The sequence below is a fragment of the Cynocephalus volans genome, chromosome 9 (assembly GCF_027409185.1).
Source record: "Cynocephalus volans isolate mCynVol1 chromosome 9, mCynVol1.pri, whole genome shotgun sequence".
NCBI classification, from domain to species: Eukaryota; Metazoa; Chordata; class Mammalia; order Dermoptera; family Cynocephalidae; genus Cynocephalus; species Cynocephalus volans.
In genome coordinates, this window is record NC_084468.1 from 134018690 (window position 1) to 134046524 (window position 27835).

The 27835-nt window shown below is 41.5% G+C and overlaps 1 protein-coding gene across 2 annotated transcripts in view; it reads right to left on the bottom strand.

Moving 5' to 3' along the window:
* Window positions 1-27835, bottom strand: part of GATB (glutamyl-tRNA amidotransferase subunit B) — a 76069-nt gene that overhangs the window by 25854 nt on the left and 22380 nt on the right. For both annotated transcript variants that reach the window (XM_063107889.1, XM_063107890.1), the window contains exons 3-9: window positions 20111-20224; window positions 17570-17768; window positions 16991-17113; window positions 9929-10042; window positions 5959-6043; window positions 5216-5260; window positions 2960-3149 (exon numbers count right to left, since the gene is read on the bottom strand). In XM_063107889.1, the coding sequence (XP_062963959.1) occupies window positions 2960-3149; window positions 5216-5260; window positions 5959-6043; window positions 9929-10042; window positions 16991-17113; window positions 17570-17768; window positions 20111-20224 (870 nt within the window). The remainder of the gene's footprint in view (window positions 1-2959; window positions 3150-5215; window positions 5261-5958; window positions 6044-9928; window positions 10043-16990; window positions 17114-17569; window positions 17769-20110; window positions 20225-27835) is intronic.

Genomic DNA, 27835 nt, shown 5'->3' on the forward strand with positions numbered 1-27835 from the left:
GTTATGAGTAACTCAGCTTCCAATGATTACAAAGTCATAAAGGGCTCAGGCTGCCTGATTTCAGGGAAACAATTTGTCTGAATCTCTCTTTCCACTTCTATCTCGTTCTATTCTCACTTATCTTGGAGATTTCAAGTACTAGCCCCCCTTTAAAAAAAGATGAATTACCTAATACGTTATCTGCGAGCTATAAAAATAAGGAAATTTTTAAGAAATAAAAAAATTTAAGCCCTTTAAAAAATGGCTACAAAATCCCATCCTTCTTGAAGTTTTCCCTTTTTGTCCTAATCAAGTTCATTACTACCTCCTCTGGGCTCCATCCTACATCTACCTAATGCAATCTGCCCTCGGGGCTGGTTAGCTGTAGTGTCATGTATATACATACATAAACTCTTGGAAAGCGAAAAAAAAAGAAAAATCTTTGTACCTGCTACATAGGAGGAGCTAATAAAAGTGCTGAACTAATCTGGGTTTTGCTAAACAAGGCCTTAAACTATTAACACATGGACTCACTCATTTGCCACCCTTAGCAAACATTTATTCAAGGCCTACTAGGTTTGGCACCATAAAGGACACATGAATGAAGGCTGGGACACAAACTCGACTGCAGAAATGCTCCTGCCCTCACCAAGCCTATGTTCAACGAGGTGAGGCAGGCACTGTGCCCGTCACATGCTCATCGGAGGCCAGTGAACAATCCTATAACGATGCTCTCTGAAGGGGGCATATATTTTCAGATACTGGCTGGAACAGAAATAGCGGTATTCTTGAGAGGAGATTCCAAAAGGTCCTTTCACTTCTCTTAGGAAGAAAGCTGATATACAAAAAGAATTTTTAAGTTGTATTTACCTGATTCTTCTCTGAAATCACAGTTTTGAGCAAAGAAACAGCCGGGAAGCCTTGGCTCATTGTACATTAATTCAAAGGTTTGTCTTTTGTCCAACTGGTCAGATGCCGAATGGAGAAGGTAATTGATGTCTTTGAGGCTGAGCAGCCTTGGTCCTTGTCCTCTCATCCTCTACAGAATTTGGTAAATAGTAATAAAATGCAGGTCTGGAGTTTGGTATTTATTCTAAGTGGGATGGAAATTCAAGTGGTCAAGATGATGGGGAAAACGCATACAACTGAAATTCAGTTTTGTTACATCAACCTAGGAAAAATACCCAAGTTGTAAGAGGTTTCAGGTTAAGAGGTTGATGAAGGAAATAATCAAAATGAGGCAGGTTTTCCATAACTCACTGCCTTGGGATAAGTTTCATGAACTCCACGTTGACATCTTAACTGCTGATTTATTATTAATGTATAGCCTGCCGGTTCTGAATAAGCCATCTAGATATTGTTAAGAATAGTTGAAGCATGAAGCCTCTGCTTCAGGCTGCATGGAGATACTTTTGGTTTCCATGTTGTAATCAGTAATCAGTGATTGTGGGTCTTGTGTTCCATGAGAAAAGGACAACTGCACTTGGAGTTTTCCCCCTCCCTTTTGAAACCTCACTTTGAAACTTCCTTATAAAATGCCTTTGCTTGTAGCTGACTTCAGAGCACTTTCCAACTCAGTTGGCTTGTGTTTCCTGGGTCAATCCTCAAGCTTGGCTTTCAGTAAACCTTTATGGAATTATTTCTGCCTCAACAGCCTTCATTTGGTCCATAAGGTGTTCTATATGGGATGATGACTGACTGACTCATACAGTCAAAGATTTGGCATTAAGCCCTGTTGGTGTGCTAATGTGAGCTGAGTAACAGTGAAGATGAACCAGTGCTAGCCTTCAAGATGCTGAACAAAATAGGCTAATAAATAATTAAAATACAGCCATATAATTGCCACAGAGGCAATTATATAAATAAGATAGTTATAAGTATAAATAAGATAGAAGAGCAGTCCACAGTAGGCAGCAATCAATTCTGCATAAAGTATTAGAAAATAACTCATCATGCCTAAGCATTTTTGGTAGTAAAAGAGGAGTTTTCACTTAAGACTCTCTGGATACTTCTCAAAGTAGCTGGTTTATAAATGATAAAAATCATTCTTATAAATGATAAGAATCATTCATTCACAAACATTTGATTGCCTATTTTGTACAATAAACTGCTAGGTCGTTGTTACTGATATGTATAAATACACATATAAATATGTATATTCTAACATCCCTATATAGTTAATATTGGTCATTTAAAAAGCAAAAACCCAGTTTCCACAGATTCTGCTGCTCTAAAACATAGTTGCTTGTACCTACTCCCTGAGAGATGAGCAGCAAAACTTTCCACTTCCTCCCAACAGACAAGAAGATGACAACTGTGACAAAATGCTACAATCACTGATGGCTTTGCTGTTGCCATGACAAAGAAAACCACAAAGCCCCAAGTAACCTTGAAAAAGATAGAAAATCCCTAAGCAGATCTCAACGGTGTCAGATTCTGTAACGGCCCCTTTAGATGCATCCTCAAGCCTCAAAGGGCTGAGACTTTTAGTCAGAGTTTTTAGCATTTTGTGTGGAATAAATGTTTTCTTCTGCAATTGGTAAAACAACTGGCTGGCTTTTGAGAACCTAACATCCTTCTGGACCCTGTCATGGTTCAATACTACTAGACATCTAGAAATCCTATACATTGATTTTTTTTTTGTCCTCTAGACACATGGGAAAACACTCATCCATAACATTTGGACTGTCTTCAAGAAGTCTCTATGGCTGCTGTGAACAGCTGTTCATTTCTACAAAGAAGAAATGACTAACATGAGATTCTGTTTCATCTTCTGGTTTTATAAGGAGGATTTACCATAAAGGGTAGTGAGCAGAGGTTACTACGCCTTATTCTTATCAAAGGCATCTGCAGTACAACTGAAGAAACATGCTCGCTCTACTCAGAGCCCACAGCAGCCAACTGTGTGTGGAGGGGTCTCTGTAGAGCACAACCCAACCTGCCGAGTTTCGGTTCATTTTAGCATCCAATCAATACCTACCAGTAAAGCAAAGCCGTGTTCTGGCAACATCCCATACTGTTGAATAAGCCTCTCTCGGGTCACTCTGGGGAGCTCGGGAAGCCTCTCCCGAATCTGGTCAATATTGATCACTTGCTGTGAGTCTGTACCTGCAGGCAGAGACGCGGCATCATAGAGGAGCAGGGGAGGCAGGTTGGGTTCTGGCATAAACCTATGCAGAGAGAGGAGATGGGACCTCAATCTGGAGTATTTGGATTAATGAGGAAAAAAAAAATCTACCATTCATATGAATGTTTCTGTTTAGATGCCATGTTACTTGCAAATATTTTCTAATATCCTACATCAGTCCTCTATGTTTCCCAGGCAAGTCTTTGCACAAGTGTCAAAACCACCAAACCTGCCACTCTTCATGCTTTCAAAGCAGTGATGAGTGAAATAGAGTAACACAGGGTTGAAGTCACACTATGACTTATAATTATGAGTAAAGTATCTATTCATATAGACATAGGACGGAAAACACAAGTGCAAGTGAGAAAAATCTATGTATTAGGAAGAAAGATGACTTTCTTCCATTTTAAAATTTTTATAATTTTTAGCAGTATTTGTATAATAAATGAAAAGTCAAAGAAAAAAAAAACTTTCTTTCTTGAGAGGTAGGAGAAATGAATGGATTTTGCCTAAATAAAATGAAGCTAGAGGGAAATGAGGCAGGGATGAGTAGGTGGAGCACAGGGCAGTTCTGGAGAGTGAAACACCTCTGTATGACACTGTCATGGTGGATACGTGTCATTACACATATGTTAAAACCTGTACAATGTACAACACAAACTGAATGAACCTCAATGAAAACCGTGGACTTTAGTTAACAATAGGTATCATCACTGTAACAAATGTTAATAATAGGAGAATCTGTGTGTGTGTGTGTGGGAAGGCAGTATATGAGAACTCTCTGTACTTTCCACTCAGTTTTGCTATAAATCTCAAATTGCTCTAAAAAATATAAAAGTGCATTAGTTTTTTTTTAAGTGTGGAAGCTGCACCATTGCATATAATCTTATAAAACAAAGATGTCCCTTCCTCTGTTCTATTCCAGCACTAATATTTTCTCTCAGCCCATATTTGTCAAAGGGCTTATGTAAAAGCAGGGTAATGCAGAACAAATGGTGGTTCGAAGGCAATAGATTAGAAGTGCAAACAACCCGTTACCTCAGTGCCAAATCTCTGCTATGAATTAGTCTGACTTCTGAAGGCAAGAAGAAACCAACGCGAGGCTTCCTGTAACCCACCCTCTATCAACTTGAGGGATCAAGCTGAAGCCACTGGACAAGTTAAAAGCCAAAATCTATGCTCAATAAGAAAGTAGCATAAATACAGCAGGAGCAACAATGAAAAACAAAAAAGGTTCTTGGGAAGAACAGACCAAACTGGAAGATCACAGTAATTAAAATAATCTTGACTTTGACAGACACATGACAGGAGGCCTTGGGTTTATGAGTTTCTTCTTTCCCACATAAGGATACTACACTTGACCCTTACTGACAGCAAAGCTACATTTGTATCTTACTGCACTTCACAAAGGAAAGGTGGACGAATCTCAACAACTTTGCTGCTTAGAAATACAATCTTGTCAATCTGCTAAACTCAATGTGGAAAAATAAAAGGTTCAATTTATCTTAAGCCTATCCTTATTATTTGCATTATTTGTGGGTCTCATATTAAGTCCAACTTGTTTAATTTATTTATCAATGAAATAACATGACCTGAAGTTTGAAGGGAATTGCCATTAATATGAGGGTACTTCAAACAGTTTCTGGGAAAACAGAATTGAAAGATAATATGAATTTTCCATGAACTGTTTGAAGCACCCTTGTATATACATCTCTTTTCTCGTTTCTTCTCAAGGAACTTCAGTGTATTACTCAATTTGTTACTGAATGTGAAAATAAGAACAGGCTAGGCCCCGACCTCACCACCATGCAAGTCTTAGCTCAACTATGACAACTTCGACATAGAAGTGAGTCAACAAGTGTCTTCTAACAGTTGAATCCCATCAAACAAGGTACTCTGAGGTCGCCAAATCAAGAAAGATTTATGTGTATACTTCTCTCAGTATACACATAAAACAGAAAGTCTAGATTTTCCATCATGTGAAAACAACAATAACAAAAAACTGGTTCCTAAAAACTATCCAGGATCATTATGCTGATCTTTAAATGGATCTGAAATATGCCCCAACCCCCAAATATGTAATGGCAGTTTGACATGAAGGATAATCACCTGTAGTCCTGTTTTCCTTCTTTGTCTCTCATTGGCATGGTGCACCTGTCAAAGTTAAATAAGAAAACACTAAACAAACACTGCATGCAGCATTGGTGAGCCTATAGGCAGGGACAGGGTTTCCCCTATCAATAAGGGACACAGGCAAATTCAAGCTCTTTAGCCTCTCATAGGAGACACTCATGTGAATACATTAAAAAATAACAACAAAGGAAAGAGAAATGTTTAGAATGATAATTTCAAAAAAAGAAAAGAAATTGCCTCAATGTTTCCAGTTTCTGGCCAGCTCAAACTCTAGGCTTTTGAGCTTTTTTCAGTATTCTGCTTAACATATGAAATTCTCAAAATTCTGAGTTAGAAAATTAGGGTCAAAGTTATCTAAACAAACAAAGAAAAAAAAGATATTTTTACAGCCAGATCTTAGCTCTCTTCTACTTCTAGCTTAAGCTGGTAGAGACTGGATAGAGTATTTAAGGAAATAGAAATTCTGGAAGCAATGGAAGGGCCAGAACCTAAGACCCTGCACTTAGGTACAATCTGGGTTAGTTTAAATCTTTTTACAGCCCTACAGGGCATATTACATCCCTGTAGGGTACAGTATTTTTCTAATTTTACTAATGAGGAAACAGAAGTGCAGAGAAGCTAAATATCATCTTCAAGGTCACAGGACTGGTCTGTGGCTGAGCCCAGACCTCTTGTGCCCCACCTGGCTATGGTCATGGTGCTTATCAATGCAGACTCACCCCAGCTTGCAATCAAACGAGCGAGTTTCATTCAGAATTTCACCTCCATTCTCAAGTTCATTGATTTGCCTCTGAATTTCATAGTCTAAGAAAAACACACCAATTTACTATCATATTTTGATTACACCTTTTATCCAGTCAAGCAATAATTAGAAACCTTTCTCAATCTTTAAGTCAAAAAATAATCAAGAAGAGGACCTGAGTAATCCTTCTCCTACATGCTGTATTTTCTTCTCACTGCCATGATAGAATACTGGCGCTGGAAAGGGCCTTAGGAAACCCCTTTCCCTTATTTTTTGAGAAAACTCAGTTCGGAGAGATTAAGCAGCCCAGGATAGATCACACAACTTGACAGAAGCAGGACTAGCACCAATATCTAGGTGTAGAGATTCCAAATCTAGGATTGCTGTCTACCATGGGTTCTTACCCTGGGAGCCATCGATGGGCTGCAAAGGGTTCTGGTACCCCAGAAATCATATACAGAATGTGGGTGTGTGCATATGTACATTTTTTGGAGACAGGGTCAAGAATTTTCATTACATTTGCAAAGGGATCTGTGACCCGAAATGATTAAGAACCACTGCTCTACACCACACTCCCTCACCATCACACACAGCAGACTGTGGGGATCAAAATATAACCTCAATGGCCATGCATCTTCATGAAAATAGCTTGAGCCTCCCCCTACCTCCCCACCCCACCACATACCACCTTCCTTTGTCCAAATCCAAACCCTTTTATCTGAGCTGCTAAGAAGCAGCAATGCCAAAATGTGTCAGTTTTGCTCCTCATTTCCCCACACCAACGGTCTCTTTGGTTGACGTGAGATGATGGCTAAATTACCCAATGTAGGGAGAAATACGGGGAAGAAATTATGGGCTTGGAGAATTAAGCCCATGACTGTCGAGTTTTGGTTCTTCCAGTCTGAGTCAGACCACAGGCAGAATTCTCCCTCAGAATGTTGCTCCAGAGGGTACTTCATAGAACAAGAGAAGGCTAGGGATGGCCAAGAACACGCCAGGGGTCTCCTTCATAACTCATTACGAAGGAATCTACCTAAAATCTGGTTGCTTGTCTGTTTTCAGGTTACCATCACCACCTCTTAGAATCTTGGCTGCCAGAACACTGCTACCTATAAGATGAAGTGGAACCTTGTTCCATTTGTCCCAAGCTTCCGCTTCCCTGACTCAAACCTTTAGAGACAGAAGAGTTGACCATTTTTAGTCTGTCTCCATATGAGAATCTTCTCCTTTCTTTACCCCTCTCATTAGTTTTTTCCTTGAACAGTTTAATGCCTTTTTCCTGAAAATTTGTCTTCATTGAGGCTGGTTGATAATTTGGGGTTCAGGATAACAAGGTTTTATACAAGACTAGAATAATCTTTTCGGTATTGTTTCTAATACTTTTCTTGACAAGACCCAGGACTCTACTAAATCTTTTGGCTATAGCAACACTTTGGCAACGTATTAGTTGTCTTGTTCTCTGTGCACTGCTGAAGGAATGCACTTTAAACTCTCTGCCTCCCTCCTCCTTTCATCCTCTCTACATATCTTTGGTTTTAAAATTATTTTTAATCCTCTGAGATGTCCTCCCCTTGGGTGCACTTTCTCAACTTCTATGGGACTGCCCCAGAAGTTTATCTTGCTAAACTATTCTAATTATTATTATACATTTGTCATCAACAAAATACCCACAGTGTGTGCTCCAATAAGACCAATACTTGATTATACAGGGACATGCACTCTACTAGTAAAAAATAGTAAAAAGCAGAGAAACATATTGACCAAATAGGCCAAGCCATTGCCAATTTAAAATGAACAAACATGACTTTATAAAGTTCAGTCTGGTCAGAAAGAATGTGGTAATTGCTCAAACATAGCTATAATATATTGTGGATCCTCCCATGAAGAGGTGGAATCTATTTCCCCTGCCCTTGAATCTGCTTTGAATTCAACTTGCTTTAAATTCAATCTGTTTTACCCTGAGAAAAAATGTAAAGCCAGAGGCATTACACTTTCTAACTTCAAACTATATTACAAATCTATAGTTACCAAAACAGCATGGTACTGGCATAAAAACAGACACACGGACCAATGGAACAGAATAGAGAACCCAGAAATCAACCCACATGTCTATAGCCAACTGATCTTCGACAAGGACACCAAGAACATACAATGGGGAAAGGAGAGCCTCTTCAATAAATGGTGCTGGGAAAACTGGACATCCACATGTAGAAGAATGAGACTTGATCCGTACCTCTTGCCATATACCAAAATCAACTCAAATGGATTAAAGACTTAAATATAAGACCTGAAACTTTAAAACTCCTAGAAGAAAACATAGGGGAAAGAAACACTCCAGGACGTAGGACTAGACAAAGACCTTATGAATAAGACCCCAAAAGCACAGACAACAAAAGAAAAAATAAACAAATGGGATTATATCAAACTAAAAAGCTTCTGCACAGCAAAAGAAACAAACAACAGGGTGAAAAGACAACCTATGGAATGGCAGAAAATATCTACAAACTATATATCTGACAAGGGATTAATATCCAGAATATATGAAGAGCTCAAACAACGTTATAGTAAAAAACCAAATAATCCAATTAAAAAATGGGCAAAGGAGCTGAATAGACATTTCTCAAAGGAGGACATATAAATGGCCAACAGGTGTATGAAAAAATGCTTGACACCACTACTCATCAGGGAAAAGCAAATCAAAACTACTCTGAGATATCACCTCACCCTGGTTAGAATGGCTATTATCAAAAAGACTGAGAATAACAAATGCTGACAAAAATGTGGAAAAAGGGGAATCCATCTGCACTATCGATGGGACTGCAAATTTGTACAGCCATTATGGAAAACAGTATGGAGGTTTCTCAGACAACTACAGATAGAACTGCCATATGATCCAGCAATCCCACTACTGGGTATATATCCAGAGGACTGGAAATCATCCTGTCAAAGGGATACCTGTACTCTCATGTTCACTGCAGCTCTGCTTACAATAGCCAAGATACAGAACTAACTTAAATGTCCACTGACAGATGACTGACTGGATAAGGAAAATGTGGTATATATACACAATAGAATACTACTCTGCCACAAAAAGAATGAAATTCTGCCATTCACAGCAACATGGATGAGCCTGGAGAAAATCATGCTAAGTGAAACAACCCAGGTGCAGAAAGAAAAATACCTCATGTCTTCACTCATAAGTGGGAACCAAATCCATAAATAAACAAATAAAGAATGAGAGAGACGAATAGAGAAACAACAATCACAATAATACATTGAAACTTTTAGATGAAAAAATATGTGGTCACTGGAGGTGGAAAAGAGGAGGGGAGGGGAGAGGGAGAAGGAGGGGGGTTAACAAGAACCTGGTTAATGGACACAAAAAATGACTACGTATTGTAATGATGAATAAGCTAATTATCCTGATCTGACCATCACACAATGTACACAACTACTGAAAGTCAACTTTGTACCCCACACATATGTATAATAAATTATCTTTAAAAATAAATAAGTAAGTTCAATCTGCTTTGAACGGAATTGTTGGAAGTGACATTGTGCGAGTTCCACAGCTTAGGACTCAAGAGGCCTTGAGGCTTCAATCTTCATCCTCCTGGAACACTCCCACTGCCAAATAATAAAGCCTCGGCTAGGCAAGTGAATGAAGAAATACTGCATGGACAGAGAAGCCTGGCAGACATCCAGCACCAAGGCACCAACATGGGAGTGAGGCCACCCTAGACCCTTTGTTTCAGCTGACCTGCCAGTTTCCTGCAGCCATGAGAGAGCTGAGGCAGGACCACCAGTAACACCACCCACCCAATCCACACAGAACTGTGAAAATGAACATGGTTATTGTGTAAGACACCAAGTTTTGGGGTGACTTCCTATACAGCAAGAGATAACTGATACAAAGCAGTACGTTAGAAGTAACAGCTGACATTCACCTATGGCTTTGGCCAGGAACTTGATGCTGTTGAGATTCTTCACTTCAGTTCGAATGCCCAGTGGCTCCCCAGGGTGATGCACAGATATATTGGCATCCACTCTCAACTGGCCCTCTGGAAGGAGAGAAAAAAGACAACATTAGAAATTCTTTGAGATAGCATGGTCATTTTAAGGTGGGAGAGTATCAAAGTAAGCAATACCTAACTCTACTTGCTGTTTAGTTACCTCAGCCTAACAAAGAAAGCTCAGTAGGTTCTGAAGTGCACGGCTGGTAGAGGCTGAATATCGCTTATCTGAAATGCCTGGGACCAGAAGTGTTTTGGATTTTGGATTTTTTCAGATTGTAAAATATTTTCAGAATACATACCAGTCAAGCATCCCTAATCTGAAAGTCCAGCATTATGTCAGCACTCAAAAAGTTTCAGATTTTAGAACATTTCAGATTTAAAATTTTCGAATTAGGGATGCTCAATCTGTACTTGTGTCCACTTAAAAGAAACAACTGTCCTAAGGCATCTGAGGTGTGTGCAAGCACATGTGTGTGTATATATGTGTGTATTTGTTTTGGATATACCAGCTGGGAGGATCTAATTTCTTTCGTGCTAAATAAGAAAAACACCGCTATTAAAATGGAGATTTATTCTGCAGTTGTATTCTGAAGTTTTTTTCAAAATGTGAGAGCTGGGAGAAAGGCCTCAAAAACGATTATCTGATAACCCTACACTGTTCTCCAATGGAATGTGGATTTCTAACAGCGATTTCAGGAGATTTACAAGAGAGTCCTTGAGAATTTACAGCTCAAGGGCAAGAGCCAAATCCTGGGCTTTTCCCCTCCTCCTCCCTCCAGGTACTGTAGTAATCTCTTTCTTCCACAAATATGACTCTGAATCCTTCCTGATTGCTGTAAGGACTTGCTACAGCAGGCAGACGGTGCTGTTATGAAGTGGGGAGTCTGTGGTAGGACTCACAGAGGGGGTCGACTCCATCCTGGGAGGAACTTCTCTGACCTGAAAGCCCCTTTGGATTAGGAGCAACAACCCCTAAAGAAGCAGGTAATTTGTGAAGAGGACTAAAAGGCTCCTGAGGAAGAGAGGGAGGTAAAAATCCCAAGACAAATAGAGATGTGAAGATATAAAATAATCACATTTTGTACCTGACAAAGCAAAGCTCAAATTCTCTATTCTCCAATTCCATGTACAACATTTAAAACAGAATGAGAAGATACAATGCTGGATTTTATTTTTCTAGATAGATTTTTAAATCAAAAAGTAATCTGCCAAACCTGAGTATTTTGATGGGCTGAATAAATTAATTTTCAAGATTCCACAGCAAAAGCATATTAAAATAATAAAATTGTATAAGTAAATTCTATGCCAAAAAAAAGGAGACCATTGGAGCTGGTTCTCTGTCATTCCCCAATGCTGAGCCGTGGGGCTGAATCCTACATGAGTTTGATACTGCTGGCTGCTGCCCCATGTGTCCCCTCAGGAAAAGGAAGAGCGCACTCAGTCTATGCCCCAACTGCCACTCACTGTGAGGGAAAAGGTGCCTTTCAGATCAGAAATTACTCTAACTATATCTCTAGCACTGATTTCTCAACATTTTTACAAAAATTCTGTAGCCCCTTATTTTTAATCACCTTTTGGACAAGTTGTGCTTATCTGAATCTCAAGAAGTCCCAACTATTCCTGACATCATAAGGCTCTCGGTCTAGGAAGCCTGAAGCCTCCTTCCACGTCTGTCTCCTTTGCCCTCCTGTCCACACTGGCAACTAGATCCTTTCAGGTCTTCCCTCCAAGTGTCCTTCATATCTGCACTCCCTCACTGTTTCCTCTGCTGCCACCCACGCCCGAGGTCTCAACACTTGAGACCTAAGTTAAGGGATCACATCCCAACTCTTACCACAGCAAGGCCTCCTTGTCTAGTCACCCACAGTATGGCCACACTGCCATCCTGCTACACCATGATTCTTAACATTCCCGTTGCTTACTCAAGCACACAGGCAGCTCCCACTCGATCATCCTGTCCCCCCTGCTTGGCATCTGAGGGCCCTCATCTGGTCTCAGCTGACATGACCTACATTTTCCCACTACTCATGCCATGAGAAAGTTGCCCTCTGACCCAGGGATCTTTCAGCACACAACTCCCTGTCTTCTCACTGCCACATTTTCTCTACCAGTGCTAGGTCTGTCTCTTCAACCTCTGCTCATCCTTCAAGGTCCCACTTAAGTGTTCCTGCCTTCTCCTCCCAGAAACCCTCACCGATAAGTTAGTCTCCATGGGTGGGTCCTCTGAACTATTAGAATGTGCACAACCTAGCACACAGCTATGGTCTATTTTGAATCAACTTTATCTTTAAGACAAGAATGGAAGGCCCCCAAGGACTGGACTAGATTTTCAACCCCCTCTTCCCTTCTCGAGGACGTCACTTTTTCAGTTATCCCCACTCTCCCACACCAGTCATTAGTCTTTTTTTCAGCACTCCCTCTGATATATCCATATGCAATAGTAGTTTTCATTAAAAACTCCCCAAACCTATTCCCTTGAACCCAATTCTCACTCTATCATTCAGTTACCGTTTCTCTGCTTTCCTTTTCAGCAAATCCTCCCATGTTTTGTTTGTCTGCTGCATGTACCGTCTCCACTATCTCACCTCCCGTTTACTCATAAACCACTTCTGCCTGGCTTCTGTCCTCAACTCTCTGAAAATGCCCTTGTTAGAGTCACTTACAACCTCCCAGTTGCCAGATCCAATGGACACAGGACACATTTTGTCTTCACCTTACTGGACACCTCAGCAGCACGCGACATATCAACCAATCCTTCCTTCGTGAAATATTTTCCTATTCAGCTCTGTGGCCTTAGACTCTCTTGATTTTCCTTCTACCTCCCTGGACACTCTATCCCCATTTCATTTGCTGGTACTTTCTTTCCCATCCAAACTCTGGATCCTCTTCTTTACTTATCCTCTCTCTGTGGGGGCATATGATTTTAAATACCACCTATATGCTGATGACGCCTAAGTTTCTCCCTTCAGCCCAGACCTCTCCTCTGAGCTCCACACTCATACTTCTAATATCTACTTGACACCTCCATTTGGAGATCTCACAGGCAATTCAATTTTCAAAACTAAATCCTGATTTGCCCCTGATCAAAGACAATTCTGCTCCTCATCTTCCAATTTCAGTAAATAGTACCACCACCCAGCTCCTCAAATTTCCTTGAAGACATCCTTCATGAGTGAATATAAGCTCTATGTGGCAGGAACAATGTCTTTTTTGGAATCTAGAGCTGGATATGGCACATGGTAATCGTTCAATAAATTAATACCTTGTTGAATGATGAATGCCGAAACTCTGGTGTTTTCCTGAGCAAAGAGTAAGCAGACGGGTTTATATCACAGCAGGTTCCTGATAAGTTCTAAAATTCTGTCTAAATACGACTAATCCCCAGTTGGAATCATCTGAAAGGCCCATTAAGCTCAAAAGAAAACTTCCAAAGTATGCTGAGCTCTGCTCAAACAAATCCCAGTACTTGGGAGACAACTTTTTTTGAACTCAGGGAAACCTGAATTGGACCTCACTTACTTTTAAAAATGAAACCATCTTTCACAATTTAGAATTCTAATTTGAAAAAGGAATAAAAGCAGGAATTTTAGTCTCTCTAAGAGACTATCCTACAGAAACGTCTGAGAGGAATCATTTAGTATCCTGCAGTGCTGAAAGAGAGTTCACTAGCCTGCATTCAAATATAGTATCAAACAATAACAAAAGACATTCTATCCAGTGAAGACAAAATACCTTTTAAACAAATTAAGTTAAATTGCTGCGAGTGCACAATAGCCTTTCAAGTCAGGTTTACTTCAATGCACTCTGCAACACTGAGGGAGGGCCTTCACTCACACACCACGAGAATGTCTTCAAGCTCAATTTCTATCTTCTACAAGTCGAGATTTGTAACAGCAAAACTAAAAAACTACACCACTGAGCACAGTGATGTAGTGCAGTTACATATTTTTCTCTAAAACACATTCACACAACAGAAATCTAACATTAGGACAGAAAACTGTTTCTGCAAACAGCAGGGGCCTGAGGATTTGGTGACAAGGTCTGCTAAGTTATCTCACTCTGATTACTGAATACTCCCCAAAACTTAAATAGCAAGGTTTGGCGTGGGGTGGGGATGGGGGGTGGGGGAAGTGACTAAATCTTACTGAACATATTTCACACAGCTCATTCATCCAAATGAATGGTGATTCTATAAAAGTGATGCTACTTATTGTTCATAAAAGCATGTAACATTTATCCAGCATAGGCCCTTTGCTGTTTTATACACATTATTACATTCACTCACCATTCACTACAATAGAGCTTTAATGACAAGGCCACTCAGACATCCTGAGGCATTTCAAACTTAACAGATCCAAAATGGAATTCCAGATTTTCTCCCACAAAGTCATTCCTCTCATCCAGCTGCCCCAATTGTATCTGAAGACTTTGGTTTCTTCCTTTCCCTTTCTATACACAGTTATTTGGGGACTCTTTTATAAGTGTAGATAGTGAGGCTCAGAGAAATCAAATAACTTGGCTAGGTTCCTATAGCAAGAAGTCACAGGACAGGATTCCAACCCAAGTCTGGGACCTCAGAGGCCTCAGCACCCATGCTCTGCTATCCTACCTAAGTCAGCATATGTGGCAGTCACGACACTGCCATGGCTGCCACTAGGAAGCAGATGACACCGTGCTTAAAGAAAGGGCTCTTGAAGGCAGACCCACCTGAGCTCAAATCGCAGCTCAGTCATTTCTTGCAAACATTGGGCAAATAACTCAGCCCCTCCAAGCCTCAGTTTCCTCACATGGGCAAACATGCACGATACCACCTGTCTCTCAGGAATGTCATAAAGTTTCAATGAGACAATTAATTTTATCAGCACCGCACTCTCCCGAGTGAGCCACGGGCCGGCCCGAGACAATTAATTTTAAAACATGCTTAGAGAACTGATGAACACATACTAAATGTTCGAACTGGTAGAAATTATTATCACTGAAACACTTAGCATCTCTACTTCTGAATACATTTAATTCAACAAACTACTTTGAGGATCTCCTCACCAGGGGCAAAATGCTGTCCACTGAGGAGGAAATGACTTGCAACCTGGGCTGAGCTGGTCTGTGCTCATTAGTAAAACTATCAGGAACTCTTTGAATCACAGTCCAGAACAATTTATGCTTCATTCCAAAAGCACCCTGGGTGTCCACTGATCTTCAGGGAGGCCCTCAGTTCTCAGGTTGCAGTCCCCTATGCTGATGCAGTGGTCCTGTGATGGGACAGAAGACTGAGCAAAGGAATGGGGCTGATAAAACACTGACAGCACCAAAAAGCTGAACCTCTGTAGACTCCAGGCAGACCTCAGCTCCCCACAGCACTTTAGAATAAACCGAAGCCACTAGGCTGCTGTGCTAGAAGCAAAGCTGTTGAATTTGTATTTAAAAGAAACAAAAAATGTCACCACAAATGAGATTTAATGAGCACTCTCTGCTGTCACTGGCTGATGAGTTCTTGCCATTACGGTTTGTCTCTTGGCAATTGCCCAGATGGGACTATTTCTCAGCTAACAGGTGGCCTATTTATTATTCCATAGGGTTAGTAGGAATCACAGTTATTTTGAAGAAGAATAGAATAATAAAAACTTTTTAAAGCCATAGAGAAACAACACTTAGCGCATAAGTGGATAACCATCCAACCCGCCCATATTTCATTTATGTTCTATGGGTAAAAATCAGCATAAGTGAATCCAAAATAAAATTCTCTTACTCTAAAACAGCTTCATTTCTATACAGCAAACTTGGAGGTAGCTAACCTTTATGCCATTCAAAGTCATGTGGCTGTGTTTTTCCAATTTTCAGCTTAAGGAAGACAGCAAATAAACAAGTTCTGTCTTCAAATTCAACTTGTACCTGGACTTTGATGTTACAATTTGTTGCTTGTAAGATGTCCTATGTGACAAACGTGGCATTACAAATTCAGAAGACCCTTTGTAACATGCAAATACATTATGTGACATGATAAGGTTGGTAAACAATATGATGAGCTGGCAGGGAGACGAACACATCATCGATGGTATTTACTGGGCACCCACTATAACCACTGTACTGTGCTACTGAAAAATGCAATTGTCTATTCAGAGCCTGTATTCTGTCCCTACTCCATAGGGGAGTGCTCTAAGGCAGAAGTTTTTAAAAAGCCCCCAGAATAGAAAATAGGGGAAAACCAAGGGAGAGAACACCCATCAGGGGCTTAGGAGGGCAAAGCAGCACTAGGCAAGGGCCAAGGGAGCAGAGCCATGAAGAAACCAAATTCGGCCAAAACTTGTCATATTTATATCCAATTTACAAACATTTAAAATGTAGAGTTTGGTCTCGAGGGTGCAAATATTTCTTTGGTTTGTTTCTTTGTTTTAGTTTCCTAGTGAAACTAAATAGTTTCCTAGTGAAACTAAATAGTTTCCTAGTGAAACTAAATAGTTTCCTTAATTTCTACTGAATTTAAGATTTTATCTCAGGTTAAAGAGGCTTACAGTCAATATAATTTGGCTCCAGCTGTGCACAAATGAAAATTCCACAAAAGAAAAATAAACAGATCCAAAGGAAAAGCAGTAACTAGTAACTAAGTGCTATCTATACAGAACTCCCAAACTAAGAAGTATTCTTGATAAATACAGTGTATTCTTTCTGAGAAAGATTAAACTGTTCACACACAATATTTCTTTGATCCTCACAGTTTTGATGTAAGAAGCTGGGAAAAGTATCTAGTCCTTTGACTCACATTCTCATTGTTGGGCTCATTGTCTCTGTACTGTTGTTGTTTATTTTTGGTTTGAGGCACAGAAAAGAATCCAAGAAAAATTCTAGGAAAAAAACCAGGGCTGAAAAAGGCTGAAAAAAGGATGTAAACAACTTCAATATAACTGATGGCAGTGAACAAAACTGAAGTCAGAAGAGACTTAGGAAGCAGAAAGGGAGAAGGCGAAGAAGGAGGGATATTGCTTCTGTGGCTTCTACCTGCCATATTGGCCTGGCTGGTCCCCAGGGCTTGAAGTATCAGCTGCAGCTCCCTGACAGCTGTTGCTGCCTCTTCTCCACAGGACATGTCGGGCTCCAGGACCACTTCCAGAAGGCCAACTCCTACCAAAGAGAGGCAGAGTCAGCATCAGCCAGACTGGGGATCTCCAGTCTCATCAGCAGATGAATTAGGCTGAAGTCTTAGGAAAACCCTGCATTACTGAAGGACTCTCAAAGTGGTTCTAGCTTCTGAATCACTTCTCTCTCCTCCCACTTTTGACATTTATCTTTGGTTCATTTCTTTTAATGTCTGCTTAAGATATCCAGCTGTTGGGTCCATGACTAGGTGGATAAGTGTGTCTAATTTTAGGGATGAATTATTAGCAAGCCCAATTATAATCACAGTTCAAGCCGAGCTCTCTAATCATCTATGCCAATACCAGTGCTATTGTGATCTGTCAGGCTCCTGTGCCTGCTTTCTCAACTGGTTTGGGAAAACTCTAGAGGGGAACAGAGGTGCCTAGAACCCCAAAACTGAGGTGGCTGGAAGGAGAAGCAATGAAAATACACCAAGCCTACCTGCCCTGTTCAAATCAATGAGCGTCTGAGACCTCAGGTCGTCGTGGAGGCTTTTGCCACTGTCTTGCTCCAACTGGATCTGCTTGATCCTCACCGTCTTGGTGATCATCTGACTCTGCTTCTTCCCTGTGCAGATGCTGTATGTGAGGCTCCCATTCACAGCAATTGGGAGCCTCTGCTGGGTAATCTGGTAGCCTGCCTGAACACAAACATGGGTTATAGTCACTATCCATAAATAAAAGCTGGGATCCAGTGCACTATTCCTTTTAATATCACACAAATATAAGCTTACTTAAAACAAAACAAACAAAAAACAGTAAAAAAAAAAAAAGACAGAAAAAGGAGAAGAAAAACTAGTTTATGTATTGCAGCCATAATTTAGTCTGTCTTCTTCTGGCTTTCCCCATTATCCCCTTACCCTCCCCAAGCCTCCCACTCCTAATAATGACACAATAAACAACATACATCCCATCTTCCTTACAGAAGTGCCATTTTTGGGAATAACAGAAATCTCATTGTCAGGGGCCGCTAAGAAAAGAATGTATTATTTCCTTTTAGCTCATTAGCCTAAACACTGCATCTCATTACTGGGCTCCTGACAGACCCCCCCTTACTAGGAAATGCTGGCTAAGTATTTGCCATCTACTCACAACACAGCCGACAGCAGTTGTTAATGTGTTTAAGCTTTTGTTTCTGCTCTTTTTAAGCTGACCACTCATGGCAGCTGCCCTCCCTGACCCAACTTCCCTTGCTCCTCTAGCCAGAAAATGCTGTGACACTCACTCAGCTAATGGAAAGCACATGGTACTAAAATTCTGATGGATGTTGCAAGGACTCCCTCACCTCCTTCTAAGTGGAAAGGAAGAATTACTATGCATCCACACACACTAAAGAGATGGTGGGTCAATAAGGAGAACTGGAGAAGAATAGAGAATAAGAGCGAAAGCATCTGCAGCACTTGCTAGGTCCCAGACGCTGTTCTCAGTATGCTACACTTAACACTACAACCTTATGAAGAAGGTACAAGGTACAGAGGGGTGAAGGGCCTTGCTCAAAGCCACACACAGAGCTAGTAAGTGTCAATGTCAGCATTTGAACTTGGCTGGTCTGGCATCAGGGTCTGTGCTCCGAGCCACTAGGCCAGCCTGCAGTTTTTGAACTTTTAACTACATCAAAAACACCAGCTGGCTTGCCAAAACACTGACTGCTTGTCCCCACCTCGATGGTTTCTGATTCAGTAGGTCTGCAGTGGGGCCTGAGAATTTATATTTCTAACATGTTCCCAGGAGGTGCTGATGCTAGGGCCCTGGGGACCACACTGTGAGACCTACAGGAGGCTAACTCATTTTCTATGCTGAGATAAGAAGCCTCAGTTTGTAAAACTAAACTCCAGGTAGGGCTGCAGAATGAAATACAGGATGCCCAATTAGATTTGAATTTTCAGATAAACCAAAAAATTTTTTTTAGTATAAGTATGTCCCATGCAATATCTGGCAACACCAACTCTGGATTATCTGAATTACCTGGGCCAGAAAGAACAGAAAGCCGCAGATAATCAAAACATCTCATTTCAGTCATGTACTGTTAAGACTCCCACCTTAACCAAACTGGTTATCACTCTTAAAAGATGAATAAATGCAGTTGAATTCTTTCCAACCTATCAGGCAGAACTTGCTGAAAGGCTGGCAGCCAGAGGCGAAAAGCAGCAGCAATTGGAGAATTCAGGTCCTACTTCTATTGTTTATTTAATTCTACTCCTGCCCTTACTCACTAAAAAACAGCTCACCCCAATCTTTAATACAAGGAGAGAGAGGTGAAGCATCATTATCCTTACCATTTTTCTAAATCTAAAGGAGAGCCATACTTACTATTAGAGGCTCCATTATTTTGGGAAACCCATTCAACATTTCAGTTTTGTTTCAGCTCAATACTACAAAAATCTGGCTCTAAGTCACACTGGTGTGGCTTGAAGAAACACTTTTAAATTTTAAGAAAAAAACAGGTAAACATTGAGTCGACTGCTCAGCCAATTACTGTTGTTAGTCCAGGTTTCAGGTTCATGTTTCTGCTTACTGTTGTCCACTTACTTGCTCCTTGTGAGATGACAGAAATGTCTCCAAAGAAGACAGCCCTATTACTGGGAACTTCAACTTAAAAGAGAGAAGCTCTCACTCTGCCTGCAGAGGTACAGTATGCATTTACTGTTGCATCAGCCACAGTTTGCTCTTGTACTAACAGGCAATTAGCACCAAACACCATGGCTGGGCTGAGCCTGAGAGCCCTGGCTCCTACTCCCTGTTCAATTATGAGCCAGCCACCAGAAGCACGAGGCTAAGCATGGCATCGGCAATCAGGACAACTACTTCCAATCTAGCAAACGTTGTGTGTGTGTGGGGGGCACCTACCTTCATCAGGGCCGGGCAGAACCTCCTGCTGAGGGGGACAGAGCACTGGCTGGCACAGCACTTCCCCCATGCTTGCAACACCAGGCTGGCCCTGCTCTGAGAACGTACTGAGGGCTGGAGCACAAAGCATACTTACAGGGAGGTCTGCGTAGAAGTAGTGCTTCCTGTCAAACAAGGACTTCTTGTTTATGTGGCAGTTCAGAGCCAGGCCTGTCATCACCGCCGCCTCTACACACCTCCTGTTGAGAACCTAGGGAAACGCGACACACAGCTCCCCTCAGAACCACAGGCTGAACAAACACTTCTCCCACACACTGACATCCACGCTGAATATCTGATGTGGCCCTTCACCGGGTATTATCTCTGTTCCTCTGTGTGGGCCACTCCAGCTCACAAGCAGATGCTCTTTCTGTGAGTTGGCAAAATGATAGAAAAAAATGCACGCAGTGGTGGGCTCCACTGGGCACTTCATGAACTGCCACAAGGTGGGCTCTTTCCCCCGATACCTGGCATCAAAGTTAACAGGAAGAGTCCCAGAAAAGCTTAGTACAGTGGTGACTACATGGAGTAAATCTCATCTCACTCCTTCAAACAGAACGGGGAGCCAGCCGGAACACAGAGGCACCGACTCCTGGGGGGAGGACGCCACAGTGGCCTCAGGACCCGGGAGGCTGACGGGCTGCCTGGCCCTGACAGAACAAGAACAGACTTCTGAGACTGACAGGGCCATGGAGCTCGGACTGAGCGCGGGCCCCACGTCCTGCCTGTCCTGTGCTGCTGCTCTCTCCAGGGGCTCCTGGAGCTCAGGAGTTGCTTCTGGACCCTCCCCTGCCCCACTTTCAGGAGCGAATGACCAAAACATGGCCAGCAAACTTCCCAGCCCCAAAGGACGTGAACACCTTTTAAGAACTTTGGGGGTTTGGAACTGGCTAGACCACTAGAGATAACATGATATGGGAGGAAGAGCGTAAGCTCTGGGGTCAAGTCCAAGTCCCACTTCTGCTATGTACAGCTGTGTGACTAGGAGCCTCAGTTTCCTCATCTCTGAAACAGGGATTTAATATCTACCTTGAAGAGTGGATAGATAGCTAAAATACCTACCCTACGGTAGGGACTCAATAAATAGTTCATTTCCCCACTCTACTTTGTGGAAATTTTTGAGGATGTCGTTCTTGCTGGTGAAATACATTTCTATATTTTGTTAGAATATTTATGATGTTCTTTATTATATGCAGTCTAATATCACTTATATAGGTAAGGCTTTCCAGTTAGGGATTTTTACATCTACCATTTTATTTCAGCCTTACAGCAACTCTGTAAAGAAGGAATTTGTATTGTTCCAATATTTCAGATAAAGGAAAACTAAGACCCAGACAGATGAAAAGACTTGGCTGAATTCACAGAGTTGGCAAGTAGTACAGCTAGATCTGAAGCCACCATGTGCCCTTGCCTAGAGGGTGGCAAACACAATCCCTGTGGTTTGGGGACTGGCTGCCTGGGCCGGGATGATGAGTGGTGACATACACATGGATTTTAAAAATAAATTTGTATGACACAATTTAAGAGGCATTTCTACTTACTATAATATGTTACCCCTGAAAGAAAACCCAAACAAATCTCCCTCCTAGGGACATCACACCCCTCTTTTTTGGAACTAAGGTTACGTACAAGATGAAGCCATCTCACAGCTTCTACTTGGAGTTCTTCATTCTGGGCCCAGCAATGTTGTCACTTCTGCGACAATAACGGTTTCCAAGAAAAGATGGGTGTGGGGAACAGGATGCTCTAATTACTGATGTTTCACTTGCTAATGTTTGGTATTTTACTGCACAGTTGTTACTGCAATACAAATATAGCTGGTGGAGAATCCTGCCAAATGCAAGCCTGATGATTCGGGTCAAAGCACACAGAACGTGAAGCTGCAGTCCCGGTCCTGAGCTTTGCTCTTCCTGGGGCTGGGCTGCAGTGCAGGCCCGCTTGGTAACTGCCAACTCCCTGGTCTATGTCAGTTCTGCTTTGACACTCTCACTGCTTTTCTAACCACTGCTTTCTCTTGCATTTCGGTCCAATCTCCTCCTTTGGGGCCAATCTGCTTCACCATTCTAGACATGAAGAGAACCTAGTTTATCTTGTTTGTTTATTTTTGGGCATGTGCAATAATCCCCGTGTCTGGCACTGTGAAGGAGTGAAGAGTTGTGGGTGATCACAGACTCCCATGGTGCCTGCATGCACACAAGTACACAGGCACTTGATAAACCATCAATTTCCAAAGAATAAGAATGCAGTAAAACACACAAACATAAGAACGATATTGAATATACTTTAATCTTTTTTTGATGATTTAGAAGGCTTGAAGTACTTCAGGGTCAGAATTATAAGCATCAATCATCACCATACTACAGCTGCAGAGAGGGGCTAGTAAATAGAGTGCCAGTTAAAAGAATACCAAGAAAAAGGAATTTATGATGATCTTAGTCAAGCTGCTTGTGACAGATGGAGGTCCAGGTCAGCATGTTCTGAGGATAGGATGCAGAACTGGAAAATTCAACTTGGGTTGTCTTCATTTCAAAGAATTTCTTTTTTTTTTTTTTTTTTTAAATACAAACTTAGTTCACACAATTGTTCCTTTTATTTTATTTTTTTTTGTCTTTTTAGTGACCGGCACTCAGCCAGTGCACCGGCCATTCCTATGTAGGATCCGAACCTGCGTAGGAAGCGTCGCCGAGGCTCCCAGCGCAGCACTCTCCCGAGTGCGCCACCGGCTCGGCCCTCAAAGAATTTCTTAAATGTCTATAACATCCTAAACATTAGGGGTACAGAGATAAATAGGACCCTGTCCCTTCCCTCAATGAATGTGCAGTGGTGACAGGAACCTGCCAGCATCTCCAACATCCTTTCTAAGTTCATCTTCCATACTAGGGTGATCTGCTAAAAATGCAAATCTTATAGCACTGAGTTGCCTAAAGTCCCTCAATGGCCCCCAATGACCTCATGATAAAAGCCAAGCTCTTAATGATCTAGCTCCTGCCAACATCTTCGATTTCATCTCCTACCATGTCCCACCACACACCTGTGGTCCAATTCTCCTTTACAAACCATGCCGATCTTCTGACTCTCCTTATTCTTATTCCCTTCAAAATCCTGAGATGTTACCACCTCTGTGAAGTCTTCCTTATTATCCTTTCTACGTACCTCTCTGACCTTCTACTCACTTCCATTTGTGTTTGTATCATGATGGACTGAACTTGTTCACAAATGTTTCCATGTGATTATAAGTTTCATGAGGATGGGAACTGTCTGTTCATTCTTGTACTCCTGGAGCCTAATACAGAACCCAAAAAATAGTAGAGCTTCATTAGTGTGTGTTGAACTCAAATGAGGGAGGTGATGGGTATCAGAGGAAGGTTTCAGAGAGGCAGCGAAGTCCAAGTCTCCTCTAAGGTAACTCCTCCTACCACATGCTAGCCTTCGAACGTGTTTCTGGAAGTGCACTGAAGTGACAACTGATCACGTGTAATGTGATCAAACAGGTAACTTCAAAAGCCCAAAGACTAACTTGTTCTAAAGAAAGCATGTTCCAGAACTTTCTTTGTGATTAACTTAGGTGACTACAAAGGATCTCAGGATTAGCTCGAACAGCTCTCATACAGACAGAAAGCAACACTCCTTGGGACTCACATGGCACGCGTCCCTCACCTGAGCCTTCAGAGACTTCCCTCTGGCTTCAGGAATGGTCAACAGCAAGTGTTTACTGTGCACTGGCACTGTGTCAGGAAGTGTGCTGTGCACATCACACACACTTGTCATTTAATCCTCTCAGCAATCCTAGGGTAGATACTATGATGATCTTCATCTTGCGGATAATGAAAGGAAAGCACAGAGTTTAAGTAATTTGGCCAAGGTGACACATCTAAGTGACAGAACTAGGAAGTCAAACCCCAGATCCCTGACTTTCAACTACTACACTCCATCTTAAATCTTCAGAGTAAAGCTTCTAGTTTTAGCTATCAAGACTATAGACAGCTGGCAATAACTCAGGAGCAGCACCTCAAACCAAATCCTGCTGTAGATCATATAAGGCAGATACTGCTTCTAATGTTTTCCTTCATGCCAGTTTCTACCTCCCTAGGTTTGATTCCAGATATTGAGCTTCCAGAGGGTAAGCATCTGTTCTTTTAACTTTGTGAAACACTTGATACAGTCTCTGGCATGTGGAGGGTTTGGTAATGACTGGAGGTTCCCTCAATTAGCAGATGATATTCCATTGCTACACTTCTAAAACCCTTAGAAACAAGTACTTACAAAATGATTATCAAATAAAGTATTAATTATTTTATTGAATCAGAAGATAAGAAAGTTGTGATAGGTAGAGGTAGGAGATGAGATAAATACACAGTGGATGGCCAGCAAATTTCACGACTAGTAGTGAGAAACTGAGCAGATCATGACCAGGAAAAGGATATTAGCGGTGGTGGATGAGGAGAGTAGCAAATAGTTTTTATTTAAAAAGAATCGCTTGTTTGGCTTATTTGTAAAACATGAGTAGTGCTGCAACCACAATTTGTTTGGAATCTGAAATACATCCAGCACACAAAGCAGCATAAACAACCCAGAAACGTGCATGAGACCTCTAAGGAGACACTGTGACCCCAATTTGAGAAGCAGTCTTCTAGTTTTAAGATTCATGTAGCCTAACCGAACAAGCGTTTCCTGGTCTTCTGAGTACAACAGACCATCACTTAATGACAACTCCCAACACATCCAAAAAAATCACCAAGTTCTACACATTCTACTTTCTTAATGTATCTTTATTTTGTCCCTCCTCCCCATAGGCTCTGGTTTAATTCAGGCCTCTGTTCAAACAGCACCCCTTCCAACCAGGACTTCTGCAACTAACCACCTGGCCAGAGGTTTCTCTGCCTCCACCACCAGCCCTCTACTCTCTCTTCCATACACCTTCAAGAGCAATCTTTCTAAAGGATAAATCTGTTCATGTAATTCCTCTGCTTAAAAAGCTTCCTCACTGCTCCCCATAACTGAAAGAATAAAGGTTAAGTGCTTGGCGGAGTCTTCAATGCCCTTAATCATCCAGCCCCTGACTACCTTTCTAGCTTTCTCTACCTATACAACCCCTAACTTGACACTCAAGCAGCCAAGCCTGAGACATGCACTTGCACAAACTGTTGCTGTTGCTTCAGCTGATAATGCCCTTCTTCCTGTTCTGCTTGAGAATGATCTTGGCATCTGGCAAGGCTCTCGATGTCAACTCTTCTGTGAAATCTTTCCCACTACTTCCCAGATCGAGGCGTTCCTTCTTCTCAGCAACCATGGCACTTGGGAAAGCACTGTCTCCCCAGTCAGACTGAACTCTCTGAGAGCAATCAAGTCATTGCGTCTTATTTTTCTTTGCCCTATCACCTAAATATACCACCAAGTTGATTAAACATTAAGTGAGGTAATAAATAATTTAACATTTCCTTTATCCACATCCAAAAGACTATAAGCTATGAAATAAAAGCAGAATTCCTCTACAGAATGCTATCAGTCGGGAAAAGGAAACCACTCTTACGATGTAAAACAGAACAAATTTAATACAGAGACTTCATTACACAGATGAGAGAAGAGCTGAGAGGTCAAAAAGGGCACAGTGAGGCAATTTAGGAGATTCTCCACAGCAGAAAGCCACTTGTATCCCAGGGTTGGAGGGATGGGGAAGAAGCAGTGTCACTGGAGCCAGGGTCTAGAGCCATCAGAGGATGCTGGAAACATGGCGGACTCGTCTCCTAGAAGCTGGGGCCATGGATAAGATCCAATCACTAGCAGAGATGTTGCCAGGGCAGAAAGAAAAGGAGAAATACCCTGTTGCTCCTTTTCTCTGACCTCCAGTCTTTGATCAGAGCCTTTTGTTGGCCTAACCCAGCCAGAAGCCAGCTGACCCAGGCACTAGCACTTGCAGCCTGCAGGAGCAGCCTCCTTGCCCTCTGGAGCAGAGCAGAGAAGCGAGGAGGCACAGATCTGAGAACACTCAGGCCCCGGCCGGCACAGCAAATATGTACATTTGTGTGTTCATTTCGGTGATCTTTTTCTTTTGGGAAATAAATAGCTAATCAATACAAGGATGCCACTTTCAAGCCTGTCCAATCAACATAAATCAGAAAATTCTGTGAACTCCTTTTTTACATACTGTGAGCCGAGAATTATGAAATGCTACTAATTTACAAGGAACATTTGTGATAACTAAACCTGGGTTGAACTGAACTCTAAATCTACATTAAATATTAGGAAAGGATTTGCTAAGCAAATTAACAGAATAATGAAGATTATATAACCTATGTAAGTCAATAAAACATTCTCTAGGATTTTAGCACTTTTATGTGAGATTCTAATTACAAATAAATCTACTCACTATTCACTAAAGCCAGACTCTAGGACCTATGCTGGGAAATATTTTGGGATATACTTCAAAAGATTGCATGTCTTTCAAAATTGTCTGCAATTCACACCATTTCTCTCCCCATCCTACTTTGCTCTCAAATGGTGAGCCCATGATTTTATGATGCCCAAAGTGAGTCCAATGAGTATCAAAATTTCCTTAAAGAATTGAGGCGACATGGCAAGACCGGAGTCCTCACTGAAAATCCAGTCAGCAATTCCTCTGGCGCATTAAAACAAAGACTATAAGGTGATCATTTTCCAAAATGCCTAAATGACAATTAGTCTGTGAAACTGATGCTATATATGACAAATCTGATGTTTTGGATATAGCATGGTAAATGCTTTAATTTATGGAAAGAAAGTAATTAAGATTTATTAAGTAAAAAGAAGGCACTAAATTGGGCCTTTATCTTACTGCTAAGCATAAATTTGTCTTGAAGCATGAACTCCCTCTGATTCGTATTCAGAGCAACAGTTACCACACAGATAAATTTTCATTACAGTGGAGAAAACTGTTCCTCCGTTTCCTCACCCCCACACTCTTTCTCACCACTGAGGCTTTTTATCATCGCCCAAATACAAAACCTCCTGTGCTGTAATAATTAAGCTCGCTGGTCAGTTAAAGATGATTTTTTTGAAGTGGGATTGTACCATCAAAAGCTATTACTTTTATGCAGACATTAAATATTTATATGGATATACCCAAATACAGATACATTATTTATGCTTAAACATGCGCATTGCCTAGAGAAAGAAGGTGAATGCTCCATTTCCTCTTCTGTTTAAATCCCTCTTTTGCAAAGGGGGAAGAAATCAAATACACACGGCACAGGAAACAATTCCTGTTCAGAAGACAGGTGTGGTTGGCAGCTGTCCTTCAGCTCCCATGCGCCTCTCCATTCCTAGCCCGCTTGTTCCAATTCCGCTCCCCAGGAGTGGCCAGGATCAAGGGCAAGAGTATTTCCTTGGTCCAATGTATCTGAAGCTCCATTTTTCTCATCTCAGATTGCATTCTCCTTCTGCCTACCTGGCAAGCTCAGGTGGCCTACAGCCTGTGCCCACTGCCACCACCAGATAAGGCTAATGACAGGCAGTTTATACCAGCACGGTTTCTGGCACTGCAGCAATCTCTCTTGCTTTTTCATGGACCACTGGAACACAAATATCTGAGATTTAACTCCAGGATTGTAGGAAAAGGAAGAAAAGCAGTTGGCCTATAACAAGCTTCCAACAAGCTGAATAGTTACAACCCAGTAACTGAGCAGGTTTTCACTCCCATCTCACTGTGGCCTACCAAACACCTGTGACTTCCTGTTTTCAAACACCTGTGACTTCCTGTTTTCAAACACCTGTGACTTCCTGTTTTCTAAGACAGCAGCTACTTTTGAAATTTGATGAGAGTCGATGGAGAAGGAACAGAATAGAC